The 12,900-nt window shown below is 41.4% G+C and overlaps 2 protein-coding genes and 1 pseudogene across 2 annotated transcripts; all 3 read left to right on the top strand.

The window, feature by feature from the left end:
- The first annotated feature begins 1,243 nt into the window (after positions 1–1,243).
- On the top strand, positions 1,244–3,257 carry LOC118430818 (angiopoietin-related protein 1-like). The gene is made up of 2 exons (XM_035841842.1): positions 1,244–1,325; positions 2,343–3,257. The coding sequence occupies exons 1-2, from the start codon at positions 1,244–1,246 to the stop codon at positions 3,080–3,082; spliced, it is 822 nt and encodes a 273-aa protein (XP_035697735.1). The 3' UTR covers positions 3,083–3,257.
- Positions 3,258–4,772: 1,515 nt separating this feature from the next.
- LOC118429883 (angiopoietin-related protein 1-like) lies at positions 4,773–6,255 on the top strand. Its single transcript, XM_035840510.1, has 2 exons — positions 4,773–4,875; positions 5,449–6,255. The coding sequence occupies exons 1-2, from the start codon at positions 4,791–4,793 to the stop codon at positions 6,195–6,197; spliced, it is 834 nt and encodes a 277-aa protein (XP_035696403.1). The 5' UTR covers positions 4,773–4,790; the 3' UTR covers positions 6,198–6,255.
- A 3,129-nt stretch (positions 6,256–9,384) lies between these two features.
- On the top strand, positions 9,385–11,089 carry LOC118429884 (annotated as a pseudogene).
- The last annotated feature ends 1,811 nt before the right edge of the window (positions 11,090–12,900 follow it).

The raw sequence follows: 12,900 nt of genomic DNA, 5'->3' as shown, positions 1-12,900 counted from the left end.
TCGGTGCCATCTCTACTGGTAAAGGTCAGGCTGCATTTCTCCTGGAACAATCCATTCATCCACGGGGTCCGCGCCTGGAAAACAGTTGAATTTCTTTCTTTGAATGAACGCTTTTGAATCGTTGGCCGATGCACGTGCGACGGATTAAAGTCTGACATTGACTCTGCCCCTGTTTTGAGTATATCAATATCACTGATGGTTAACATTGTGCTGTTAATAAGGTAGATGTCTTGGAAAGATACAAAACATACGGTGACATATTTAACATTTTGATAAACTTTTTAACATGTGCTAAGGTTCTCGAATGTCTTGAGAGGGAGTTATCCCATAAGTCAGTCCATGTTGAAATTGGCGAATCAGCCCCCCTTTGATACTAACACTACTGGAAGTCTGCGAAGGGGGCTACAATGTTGTAGGGTATTTGCACCCTCAACGATCGGTAGTTGCAGTGTGGTTGCTACAGTTATTAATACGTCCTGTCATTATTGCTTGTTGACCCTTGATCGTTATGAAACTAGCTGCCTCGCTTTGCTTTCATCGGTTGCTTACGTTAGGTAACGGTGTGTTTTCTTTGTTATCTGCAATACATATAAAATGCTAGTGAAAATACAATAAATCAACAATTCTAAGTGACATTTCTAAATTGGGAATGTTGCAGGAAAACCAAACGTCAGAAAGATTGGTTTTCTCTTCAGGAATATTGACTATATAGCCTGGCGGTTTAGTCATTTAACCTAGAGTTACGATATTATATCAGGAAACAGATCATTCGTACATTATAGAACCTTGTATACTATTTACTGAGTTATCATAAATGTTAATAAAAGGCTGTTGAATTTGCGGAGCCAGGGAGAAATGTTGTTAACGGTTACATGGCTAAATCGGAAATGTCAGAGGAAGACCACACTTGAACATCGAGTCACCAAATGGCACCAGGAAGGCCAACATGGGTACGTTATAGAACCAAGGAGGTTATCTTGATAGAACCTTCTACTGTTTAATGAGTTATCATGAATATTCATAAAAGGCCGTTCAATTTGCGGAGCCACCAAAATGTTTGGTCAACAATACCGAGTAGCATTGGTTAAACTGGGAATATCAAAGAAAGGCCAAACTTCGGAGGGTTTGTTTTTCTCTCGATGACCACTGAGTGACCATATTGCAACGAGAAGGCCAGTATGGCTATAAAAAAGCCACATGTATCAAGCGTACACCACGGAGCCTTCAGTCGTCCACTATCACCATGTCCCCGGTTTGCCTCACCGCCTTCCTGATCGCCGCCCTGCTGCCGTTCGCAGCCGCGGAGCAACTCCCGTCAGAGGAGGGTAAGTTTAAATGGGCATTCCACTCCAGAAGGGAGTCTTGTTTTCCACTAGATAATGTGGCAATGGATACATAATCAGCCGAATTTTGTGGAATTCACCTGGGATGAATTACGTGATGTGTACAATAATGACACTCACTAAACCCATGCAGACCCTACCCATGAATTCCCTATACGCATAGACACTGTGTTTATCGTACATATTTTCGGAATAAATGAGGTACGCTGAGCACACCGAGAAGGCAAATTGCTCATAAGATAGCAAAGAATACAAGAACAAGACAAGATTTCTTAGCGAACCTGAAATTAGTTTTGTAACCTTACCTAAAAGTTTTGCATTGTATTCAGCCATAGGATTAATTCAATTAGAGGGTACTTGGGGAGTTTAGTAGAAGACTGAATGTTTTTGAGGCATGTGGGGCAACTGGGTACTTTATCGTAGAATGTGAAGTAGTATGCAGTTATCACTTCCTAAAATTAATATCTATGGGAAAATAACACTCCCGTGTGGAGTGGAATTCCCCTTTAACCCATCATCATTTCACATCCCTGTGTGCGTGTAAGGCGATGATTGATCAAGTCATGAAGATCTGTCGCTGGAATACTTTTTTAAAGACACATTATATTGCTCATTCTGAATCTTAGACGTGAATGGATTCACTCTGAGGGCTTATTGAGTGGTAATTCCCGACTAGACGTTGAGAAGGCTTGTCTGACTCCACCCAGATAAGAGTAAATGGGTGCCGGCCTTTGACTGGCTATGTAAAGGCAGTGGAAGGGGAGGTTTAAGCTAGGGTAAAATACCGTGCCGTAGTCACAGTTGATAACGAATGGATGAACGAAGACCATTATTGTACATTTTCGCCCAACCGAGCTAATTATAAGTACAGGTCACAACAAGACAAACCATATATATGAAAACATCACAGAACAATCCCCTGCCCTTACGGCCTCAAAGCGATGGGCTTTAAGGCCCGGCCCTTTGTCTATATCAAGTCGGTTGTTTTCTTTGTCACAGCCTCCGCTTCTGACCGCGTTGTCAACCCGACCTACGACGACTGTTCAGAAGTCTACGGCGTGCTGTACTGGATCAGCACCTTGCAGGGAGGATCCATCCAAGATGGCGTCTACGACATTAAACCTGAGACCAGCACCTCGCCCTTCCCTGCCTACTGCGACATGACCACAGCTGACGGCGGCTGGACCGTCATACAGCGGCGCTTCAACGGTTCGCTGAACTTCGATAGATACTGGGCAGATTACGAGGATGGTTTTGGGGATGTTGACGGGGAATATTGGCTTGGGTTAGAGAAGATCCACAAGTTGGTAAGCCAGGCTCCTTATGAGCTTTATATAGAAATACAGGATTGGGAAGAGAACTCGGCTTATGCGAAGTACAGCACGTTTGGGGTGGGGGACGCTTCTGGTAACTACAGGCTGACTATTGGGGGGTACAGTGGGGACGCTAGCGACTGTATGGTGCAACATCATAGCCTGAATGGTATGCAATTCAGCACCAGGGATAGGGACAACGATCGGTCAAGTGCTCGCCATTGTGCGCAATATCATTCCAGTGGATGGTGGCAAAATTATTGCAGTTGGGGAGACCTCAATGGGCCATACTTCAAACCGGAACACTACAGAGGCGCTGATACAGGGTTAGGGCTATACTGGTCGTACTGGAAAGGAGATCCAAATTATTATTACTCCCTCAAAGCCACCAAGATGATGGTGAGGCCGACTGATTTCACTGAATAGGTACTTGATAAGGATCCCTACCAAAGGTTGCGTCTTTCCGCAAAAGGGACCCGGAAAACAAGACCACATTTTCCCTGCTTGACTATCGCTCAAGAAAAGCATTAAGATCTGTTAATCGCTCCTGCATATGTATCATGCTATGGGCGTAAAAAGGGTAGATTGTAGTATAAGAGTACTTGCTGTGGAGTCTCTAACGCTCACTATGTACTTTGTACAACAAAGTTTGCAAAACAAAGTTGCTGCTGTGTCAGCTTTGTTCTCCGATTGAAGGATAAATACATGATTCAACGCAAGTTTGCTTCAGAGTTGTGTGATTATTTCTTTAGATGAAGCTTACTTTGTTGTAAATTATCATTTGGTGTACTAGGTAGATCCACCTATTTGCCATCTTCCATTACGCTAGGTCAAACTTAAGAGGCTTGTCTTTTCTCTTGGGGCATCTTGAATGACCATATGGCAACCAGGAAGCCAAAAATAGCTATAAAGTATGAGCCATGCAGACCAGTGCAATGGTCGGGTGAGTTATCATAAAATGCTGACCAATTAACCCAGTGACGAAGAACAATTGGCATTTCAAGGAATACATCGGGAACATCAAACGAAGACAAAACTTCAGAAGCTTTATTCTTCTATTGATGAATATTAAATAACCGTATAGAATCCGGAAGGCCAGCATAACTATAAATCAAAACGGTTTGAACTGTGCCACAAAAAACCTTCTAGCTATGTTCTGCCACCACAATATTCCCAGTTTGCCTTGTCGTCTTCCAACTGGTTACTGAGTTATAAATGTTCCTAAAAGCTGCTGAATGTAAACAGTCACGAAGATAGATTGAACAACCCCAGGTGACATGGCTGAGTCGGGGAATATCAAAGGAAAAAAAAAAAAAAACTTCAGAGAGTCTTTTCTCATAAAAGGCTGTTGAATGTACGTGGCTACAAAAGTAGAGTAAACGGTGTTAAGTGACATGGCTAAATTGGGAGTGTCAACGGAAAAACAGAAAACTTCAGAAGCTGTGCTTTTATCTCGACAAACCTTGAGTGACCATATGGCATCAGGGAGGACATAATGGGTACAAAGCCAAACAGTTCAAACGCACATTGTAGAACCCCCTACTTTTTACTGGGTTATCATAAATGTTGATAAAAGGCAGTTGACTTTGCGGAGCTACGAAGAAATTTTGTCAATCATCCTAAATATCAAAGGAACACGAACTTCATATGCTTTGCTTTTCTCTTGAGGAACTTGGAGTCACCAAACGGCATTAAAAAAAGCTGCCTTGAGCAGACAGGCATGAAGTACTTTTGTCAACCATTCCAAGTGAGATGGCTAAATCGGAAATGTCAAAGGAGGGCCAAACTTGAGAAGTTTTCCTTCCGCCTCGAGGAACCTTGAGTGACCATATGGCTCAAAAAAGGGTAGCATGACTATAAAGCTAAATACTTCAGCCACAGAAGCTTTTACTGTTTACTGAGCTATCATGGAAGTTTATTAAAGGCTGCTGGGTTTGCTGAGCCATGAAGAAATAATTATAAGTAGCATGGCTAAATTTAAAATGTCAAAGGAAGCCGAACTTCAGAAGCTTTCCTGCTATATTGAGGAATCTTGAGTGGCAATATGGCACAAAAAAGCCAGCACAACTATAAAGTCAGAGGAATCAATCGTACCCCACAGAACATTCTGCCATCACGTTCGACCACCACCGTCATGTACCCTACCTGTCTCGTCACCTTCCTGATCGCCGCCCTGCTGCCGTTCGCAGCCGCGGATCAAGTGCAGAGAGAGGGTCAGGGTAAGTTCATACAATAACTTCACTGTATATTTCCGTGTATGTCTGTTATGCATGCATGGCTTAATGTACTCTTGTGGGAGACTTGTTTCTTCCAAAATAGAATATGCGTGTACTAATGATAATGTTAAAAGTTCTATATGCCTGTTTTTTAAAGACATTGTCAATGCAGATGTTGTTTTCTACAAACCAGCCCTAATATAGGATTTTCACTTGCAAAATTGGGCAGTGGAACTGCTTCCTTTATTGTTTCATTCGGGACTTACTGTCTGTGTGTTTGTTTTGGTGTGTGTTTCTATCTGAATACAGTCTTAATGGAAAGTATATGGTGTACGAAGATACAAGATGTCGCTGTCTGTAGACTAATTTTCCAACCAGATACGCAATGTACAATGCAGTTAGTTACACATAACAAAGTTACACTTTATTTATTCAACTTGATTGTTGAAGGTCCTATCAACCATCAAAACGTACAGCAAACTGCCGAAACCAGAAACAATCCCGTAGCTGCCTCTGAATTCTCGGACTGTGTAGAGTTGTCTTAAATATAATAATGTGTGTTAAATGTACTTACAGATGACAATCTGAACCCCCATATGGATGTTGAAGTCCAGAAGAACGACCCTCCCCCCGGTGCAGCCCACTTCACAGACTGTGCCACCCTGTACCCTCTACTCTACTGGACCAGCTCAGTACAGGACGGAGTCTTCCCCATCAAACCTGCAGCTTCGTCCGACCACTTTGACGTGTTCTGTGACATGACTACAGATGGTGGGGGCTGGACTGTCATACAGAAGAGGTCTGACGGGAGACTCAACTTTGTCAGAAACTGGGCAGATTATAAAGATGGGTTTGGGAGGGTCCAGGGGGAACACTGGCTTGGGCTGGATAAGATACGCAACCTGACATCCCAGAATAGCTATGAGCTATATGTGGAGTTAGGAGACTGGGAAGACAACTTTGCCCACGCTAAATACTCTACCTTCAGCATTGGTGATGAGAGTTCAGATTATACGCTGCACATTGGGGGGTACAGTGGGGATGCTGGGGACTCTATGGAGTACCATAATGGGATGAAATTCAGTGCTACAGATAGGGACAACGACGAAAGCAGTACTTATCACTGTGCCCAGAAGTTTTCAGGAGGCTGGTGGCATAACAGGTGTGTTTACTCTGCGCTGAACGGTCCCTATTACCAGCCAGAGAACTATCATGGTTCTGACACAGGGTTAGGTGTTTACTGGTCCCAATGGAAAGGTGGGTACTACTCACTGAAGGCAACCAAGATGATGGTGCGGCCTCGTAACTATATCCGCAATCTGTGACTTAATTGTGGATCATCTCTTCATTCAGATACAATGTTATGAACTCTTAAATGAAATAGTTGTGTGAATACATGATTATTACATTGGTTTTCATTGATTGTCTATGATAATCATACACTGTGTGTCAAGCTAAAATAATACAGTAGGATTTACTATAGTCAATAAATTGGAGATAGGCGGAATGATGAACATGTATCCAGTAACAGCAACTACTGCATTCGCAGTACTGTAATGTGCCTTATTTAGGTGAATGTTGGGGTAATATGATTGTTAACCAATATGTTCATCTGTGCTCAGTATACATGTAAATGGTCCCTACTATAAATTAGAGTAGCGGACTATCTGCACAAAGAGTGTACTACATGTACAGTTATACCTTGTAACATCATAAAGATCCCTATCAATTTCTCACAGACAGCTATAAAGACGATTGGCATTCTTGCAACAGCCACATTAGAATATACTTATCTAAATCATACCGAGTCAGTGACAAAGCTTTGTCAATGGGCGTATACAAATGTAGCAGTGCTTATAATGTATGACATATCAGGGCTTATGATACACAATATGTGTATGCTGTACGCCAAAAAGTAGTTACTCAAGTTACATTATGTTGTAATCAGCTGGACTTCTGTCAAATTTTGATGGCACAATTAAAAAGAATCTGATTAAATGAGTTAACTTGCACGTCTATCATTCACTATAACATCTATTTGGAGCAAAGTAACAGAGGGACATAATTAGTTAAAGATTCTGAAGTTTCTTGTCTTTTATAAATAAATAAATAAAATAAGTTGTACGTACTCGAACCGCAGATAGATAAGTCTGATGTGTGCAAGTGCGACAAAATCTGACAAGAAATTGATTGTGCCAGAAATCCCTGTTTCAAATAAATCAGTACCACTGATGGTCAACATGGTGCCTTTGATGAAGGGCATGTCAGGGAAATTTCGTCAACAACAAAACGCATTGTAATATATTTGAATTTTTCATATACTTTTCAACATGGGGTAAGATTCTCTCACGTGGGGAGAGGGAATTCCCGGCATTAGAGAATCTTAGACCATGTTGACATTCGCGGAAATGCGCCTTGACAAAAATAGATTTAAAAAAAGCTAGCCCTGCCAAAAGTCTGCGAATGAATCTATACTTTTGCCCTGTATTTGCATACTAGTATCGATCGTCACCCTTGTTGATCTTAAGTTGCAGGTTGTGGTTGCTACAGTAAGGGTAAGCTATGAATAGGTCCTATAATTTTGGATTGATGGCTTGATGACCGTACATAACGATTGCTGGAGAAGTCTCTCTTGAGTGTTATGTGTCGCATCGCATTTACTTAGGTCAGCCAACGTAGTGTTTACTTGTATACTCAGGCACGAATAGATTGAATCAACAGTTCAAAGTGACTTGGCTAAGTCGGAAATGCAAAAGGAACATCACGCCATGGAAGCTTTTCTTTTAACCCTCATCCGACCGTATGGGGTCATTTTTGACCCCAGGCGTATATTTTAATCTGCCATAGCAACATTTTTCATCAGAGAAAAAATTCCTTCCATGAATTTGTTTGTATACATGTCTTACAACATCTACCAATTTTTCGCCGAGTTTTGCCCATTATTGTATAAGCTATACTTGAAAGTTTGTGTCTTGTTCGGTGGGGTCAAAAATGACCCCAGCCAATTATGAATAATTAATTACATAAATATCAAGATATTTCAATAAAATAACAGGCATTCCTCATTATTGCTATTGCAGCAACAGGTTATAGTTGCTTAGATGACTAAACACCGAATATTTTGAAAGAAATTTAGTATTTTAAGTGTAAAACACAGTTTTTCGACATTCTGCATAAATTATGATAATACGCACTTATTACCTATGCTAATGAAAGTGAAAATGTTTCTAATTAATTAAAAAACAATATATGGACAGAATGTGCAGAAGGAACCTACAAGAAAGATCTTTGCGGGAAAATAGACAAGAGTTATTGTATGTATGTGTTTAGATGGCGGAATATGGTGCATAATTAAGTAATAAATTCGTTACTTTTCACAAATATTGTATTTTTTCTTGTTAAATAACATTATTATGCTATCAGCATTATTGCATCATCACAATTATTGTTTAGAAATTGATAAAACAAAACATTGTTTAAGTAAGTTTAGTATGGTAGATTTTCAGAGCAAATTTGGGTTTTCCTCATTTTCTGCATAAATTATGATAATGAGTAATAACTACTGACACCAAAACTTGTCAAAATATTTTTCATAGGTTAGTGAAACAGTAAATACATAGAAATGACAAAATAAGCCAGCAGAAATATGTCTATGAGCAAAACAAAATGGGGTCAAAAATGACCCCATACGGTCAGATTCGTCGTAAAAATGTAACGGTCGGATGAGGGTTAAGGAAAGATTGAGTGACCAAATAGCAACAACGATGTCAGCATGAAAGAAGGAGTCGCACTAGAAAGGCTGCTGGATGTATCCAGCCACGAAGTTAGTCAACGGTATCAAGTTACATGGCTGAATCGGGACTGTCAAAGGAAGCCCACACTTGAACATTAAAAATGGCACTGGGAAGGCTAACATAGGACGGGTTTGTTTGTTTGTTTGGTACATCATAGAACCTCTACTGTTTACTTAGTTATCAGGAATATTCATAAAAGGCTGTTGAATTTTCAGAGTCGGAAATGTCAAGGGAATGCCAAACTTCAGAGGCTTCCCTTCGCTCTTGAGGAACCTTGAGTGATCATATGGCCCCAAAAAAGGTAGCACGACTATAAAGCTAAACACTTCAGCCACACAGCACAGAAACCTTCTGCTGTTTACTCAGTATTTATCAGTGTTTATAAAAGGCTGTTGAGTTTGCGAAGCCACGAAGACATTTTGTTAATCATCGCGAATGTCAAAGGAAGACAAAACTTCAGAAGGCTTGCTTTTCTCTTGACGAACATCGGACGAACATTGAGAAACCAGGTGGCAGGAAATGAGGTCTCATGAAAGGCGGCAGTAAGCACACAGGTACGGAAACATTTGATCAACAAACCCAAGTTACATGGCTAGATTTGAAATGTCAAAGGAAGCCCAGACTTCATAAGCTTTGCTTTTCTCTTGAGGAACCTTGAGTGGCCATATGGCACAAAGAAAGCCAGCATCAGACTATAAAGCCAGACGGTTCAGCCACCAAGCACAGAACATTCTGCCACCACGTTCCACCGCCGCCATGTATCCCGCCTGCCGCGTCACACTCCTGATCGCCGCCCTGCTGCCGTTCGCAGCCGCGGATCAACTCCCGGGAGAGGGCCGGGGTAAGTTCATACGATAATTTCACTGCCTAGTTCGTCCATATGGCTTATCACATCCCTGTGGCAGACGTTTTTAATCAGATTAGACAGCTATGCCTGTTTTGAAGACATTGTTAATACAAGACCAACCCTAATGTACGGTTTTTATTTGGGCAGTAAAACTTGGGCTCTAAATCGCTTTCTTTTCAAACCAAACATGAATATGGTTGCCTCTTCCGTGAGGTACTGTGTGTTTATTTTCCTTGGTGTGTGTTTGTAGCTATTTGAACATTTTGCATGTGAAATGGAAGAGGCTGGTCACGGATTCCAATTCGGTCTGTACGGACAAAATTAGCGAAAAATTCTAAATTATGGATAAAGATGAAACGTTAAATGAAAATGAGATATTTGTTTCTTGTTTCCTGTGCAATGTTTCAATTTTTAATGACGGTATATTGTGTACTTAGAATAAGACGCAGTCTGTAGACTACATTTTCAACAAGATACGCTTAAAATGTACAATATTAGCCACGTATCAAAATTGCACTTGCTGACTTCATTGTACTTTACCTATTGAAGGTCCTATCAACCTTCAAACCTTCCAGCAAACTACCTTAATCAGAAACCATACCCAAGTTGCAGTCTTTATTCAAGGATTGTGTAGAACTGTTTCATATGCATGCGAAATTTATGTGTGATATATGCATTTGCAGATGAAAATCTGAACCAACACGTGGATGCTGAAGTTCAGAGGAACGACCCTCCCCCCGGCGCCGCTAGCTTCGAGGACTGCTCAGATCTTTACCCGCTACTCTACTGGACCAACTCAGTACAAGACGGAGTCTTCCCCATCAAACCTGAGTCTAACACCGACCACTTTGACGTGTTCTGTGACATGACTACAGATGGTGGGGGCTGGACTGTCATACAGAGGAGGTCTGAAGGGAGACTCAACTTTAACAGGCGTTGGGCAGACTATAAAAATGGGTTTGGGGGGGTCGAGGGGGAACACTGGCTTGGACTGGATAAGATACACAACCTGACATCCCAGAATAATTACGAACTGTTTGTGGAGGTGGGAGACTGGGAAGGTAATTTTGCTTACGCTAGATATGCTACCTTCAGCATTGGGGATGAGAGTACAGATTATACACTGCACATTGGGGGGTACAGTGGGGATGCTCGGGACTCTATGGACTACAGTAATGGTATGAAATTCAGTGCCACCAGAGAACAATGATCCCGATAGTAGGCACTGTAGTCCTCTGGTAGGAAGTAGGGACCGTATAAAACATGCACTTACTCTGTTTTATACCACCATCCTGATGACCAGAGGACTATCATGGAACTGACACAGGGTTGGGTGTTCTCTGGTGGCACTGGAAAGGTACATATTACTCACTGAAGGCCACCAAGATGATGGTGCGGCCTCGAAACTTTGTCCGAAATCTGTGACTTAAGTGACATACGTGTAGACCCTTCTTTTATTCAGATCTATGGACGCATGCAAAATGTAGCAGTGGTTATGCGCATTGCATGATGTTGTGATTAACTACACTTCTGTCAAATTAAGATGGCGCAAATAAAAAGAATCTGGTTGAATCGCTTAACTTGGACGTGTTTCATCTATTATAAAAGTATTTCCAGCAAAGTTAAAGCAAAGATATCACACATTATATCTAAGATCAGGCTAAACAGCGAAAGTTTACCCGTTTGTTGGTCGTACTGTGCGCGCATCCTGGCGAACTCCTGCTCCATCTGCTGGTTCTCTTCTGCTAGTTTTGTCAGAGGACCTGGGGGGGGGGGTGGAATAAGACACGTTCAGGGCTCATGTGCAAGGATAAAGTTAATCGCCACGGAGTGAAATATCCAAACGAATATCGGAAATATTGAATATCGTAAATATCGAATATCAGAAATATCAACAATCCTACCTTAGGTGTTGGGGAGCCATTTTGTAGCCACTTAAACCAAAATTACAGGACAGGAACATGATGTTTTAATGCCCCACCAAAAATTGCTGATCTTACATCTGCTTGGAGATTACATGATTTGTAGTTTGACATACATGACTAACGACAGTACGGTTAATCTGTGCCCGAGGCAGGATACCTTTCATGGGTCATGGACACAATAATTACGGCATTATTACTGTCTGATCGTTTCATCCATGCATCGGCAAATAGAAATCTATAGCTATAGTTTGCGGAGGCTCAGTGTGTCATAACCGGGTAAGATTAACAAAACTGTAGCATTTAATTTACATTCAGATATTTCAGTTGGTAAGACTGTATCCAAGGGCCGAAACAGTCTTCACTAGCCAACCGGAGAAAAGGTCATTGCTATGGAAACCAGGGACGGGAAAAACGTGCTAATCTTACCGCCTACGTATGCTTTGAGTCCTGTAGCAGTGTGTAGTCACTTGGAGTGGGTAGTTTTACACGTAAATAAACGTATGTCCTTGAGATCGATGGACGATCATTACACGGTTCAGTACATTCATTGAGCCTTAAGTGGTTAGACGGGGTCTTCAGACTGTTCCATTTTTCATTTACGGGTGGTATTTCTGTATATCAAATATTAATATGAATATAGCTCACTACACCTAGATATTTATTTAAGTTCGGTGGGGGGAGATGAATTAATCTAAAACGGCCTTTGTTTGATGTTATTTATAATTTAAAATGTTTGCGTCATTCATATTCCTTACAGCGAAACGTGACAGCCATTTCTACGTCATACGGGCGAGAACAAATATGTGTGACCTTGCTTGTATGGTGGGAGGGGGGTTAGCTTGATTATTATGGACTTCCATGTATTTATATGGCACGTTTGTACTTGATCTACAAGCATCTACCATCATAATCTATACGGATTACTTCAAAATAAAATACTATTCGTCAATATTGATTATTACCCTTGAGATTACAAGTCACGGCACCAAAGCTGCTCAGGTGAACTGTCACACGTCCTTTAGTTTATGTCAGAAAGATGATACTTTGAGCATGTCTCCAATTGAGACCGAATGGTATCTACCAAGCCCGGGTCACATACTAGTACGTCGTAATACACATTAACGACAGCAAACTGGGGGCATTCGTACGACAATCTTGGACGAGCCGTGCAACATTCAGCGAAAAAGGTTTGCCATATGTCCTTATTGAAGGCCGGTTCCGTTTAGGCCACGCTGAAATATCGTACGACGACAATTGTACGACAAATGTGACCACAGATTTACACACCATAACTAGCTATGCTCTCACCTCCGACTTTGGATCCTTTCTTAACAGGCATTCTGGTCGATGTCTTCAGTTCCTAAGACGTCTCAAGGTTCGTCTTCACAATGTTGAATACTGATTTCGTTACTACTCAAGAATTTGTTCAATGATTGTTCTTAGGTGATTGGAGTCGTCTTGG

This window comes from Branchiostoma floridae, chromosome 14, assembly GCF_000003815.2.
Source record: "Branchiostoma floridae strain S238N-H82 chromosome 14, Bfl_VNyyK, whole genome shotgun sequence".
In the NCBI taxonomy this organism is placed as follows: Eukaryota; Metazoa; Chordata; class Leptocardii; order Amphioxiformes; family Branchiostomatidae; genus Branchiostoma; species Branchiostoma floridae.
Note: the sequence above shows the minus strand (reverse complement) of the source record. Positions and strands in the feature narration are given on the sequence as shown.

Coding starts and splice junctions, on each gene's coding strand:
- LOC118429883 (XM_035840510.1), top strand. CDS start 4,791: ATGTACCCTACCTGTCTCGTCACCTTCCTGATCGCCGCCCTGCTGCCG. Junction 4,876..5,448: donor AGTGCAGAGAGAGGGTCAGG/GTAAGTTCATAC, acceptor ATGTACTTACAG/ATGACAATCTGAACCCCCAT.
- LOC118430818 (XM_035841842.1), top strand. CDS start 1,244: ATGTCCCCGGTTTGCCTCACCGCCTTCCTGATCGCCGCCCTGCTGCCG. Junction 1,326..2,342: donor GCAACTCCCGTCAGAGGAGG/GTAAGTTTAAAT, acceptor TCTTTGTCACAG/CCTCCGCTTCTGACCGCGTT.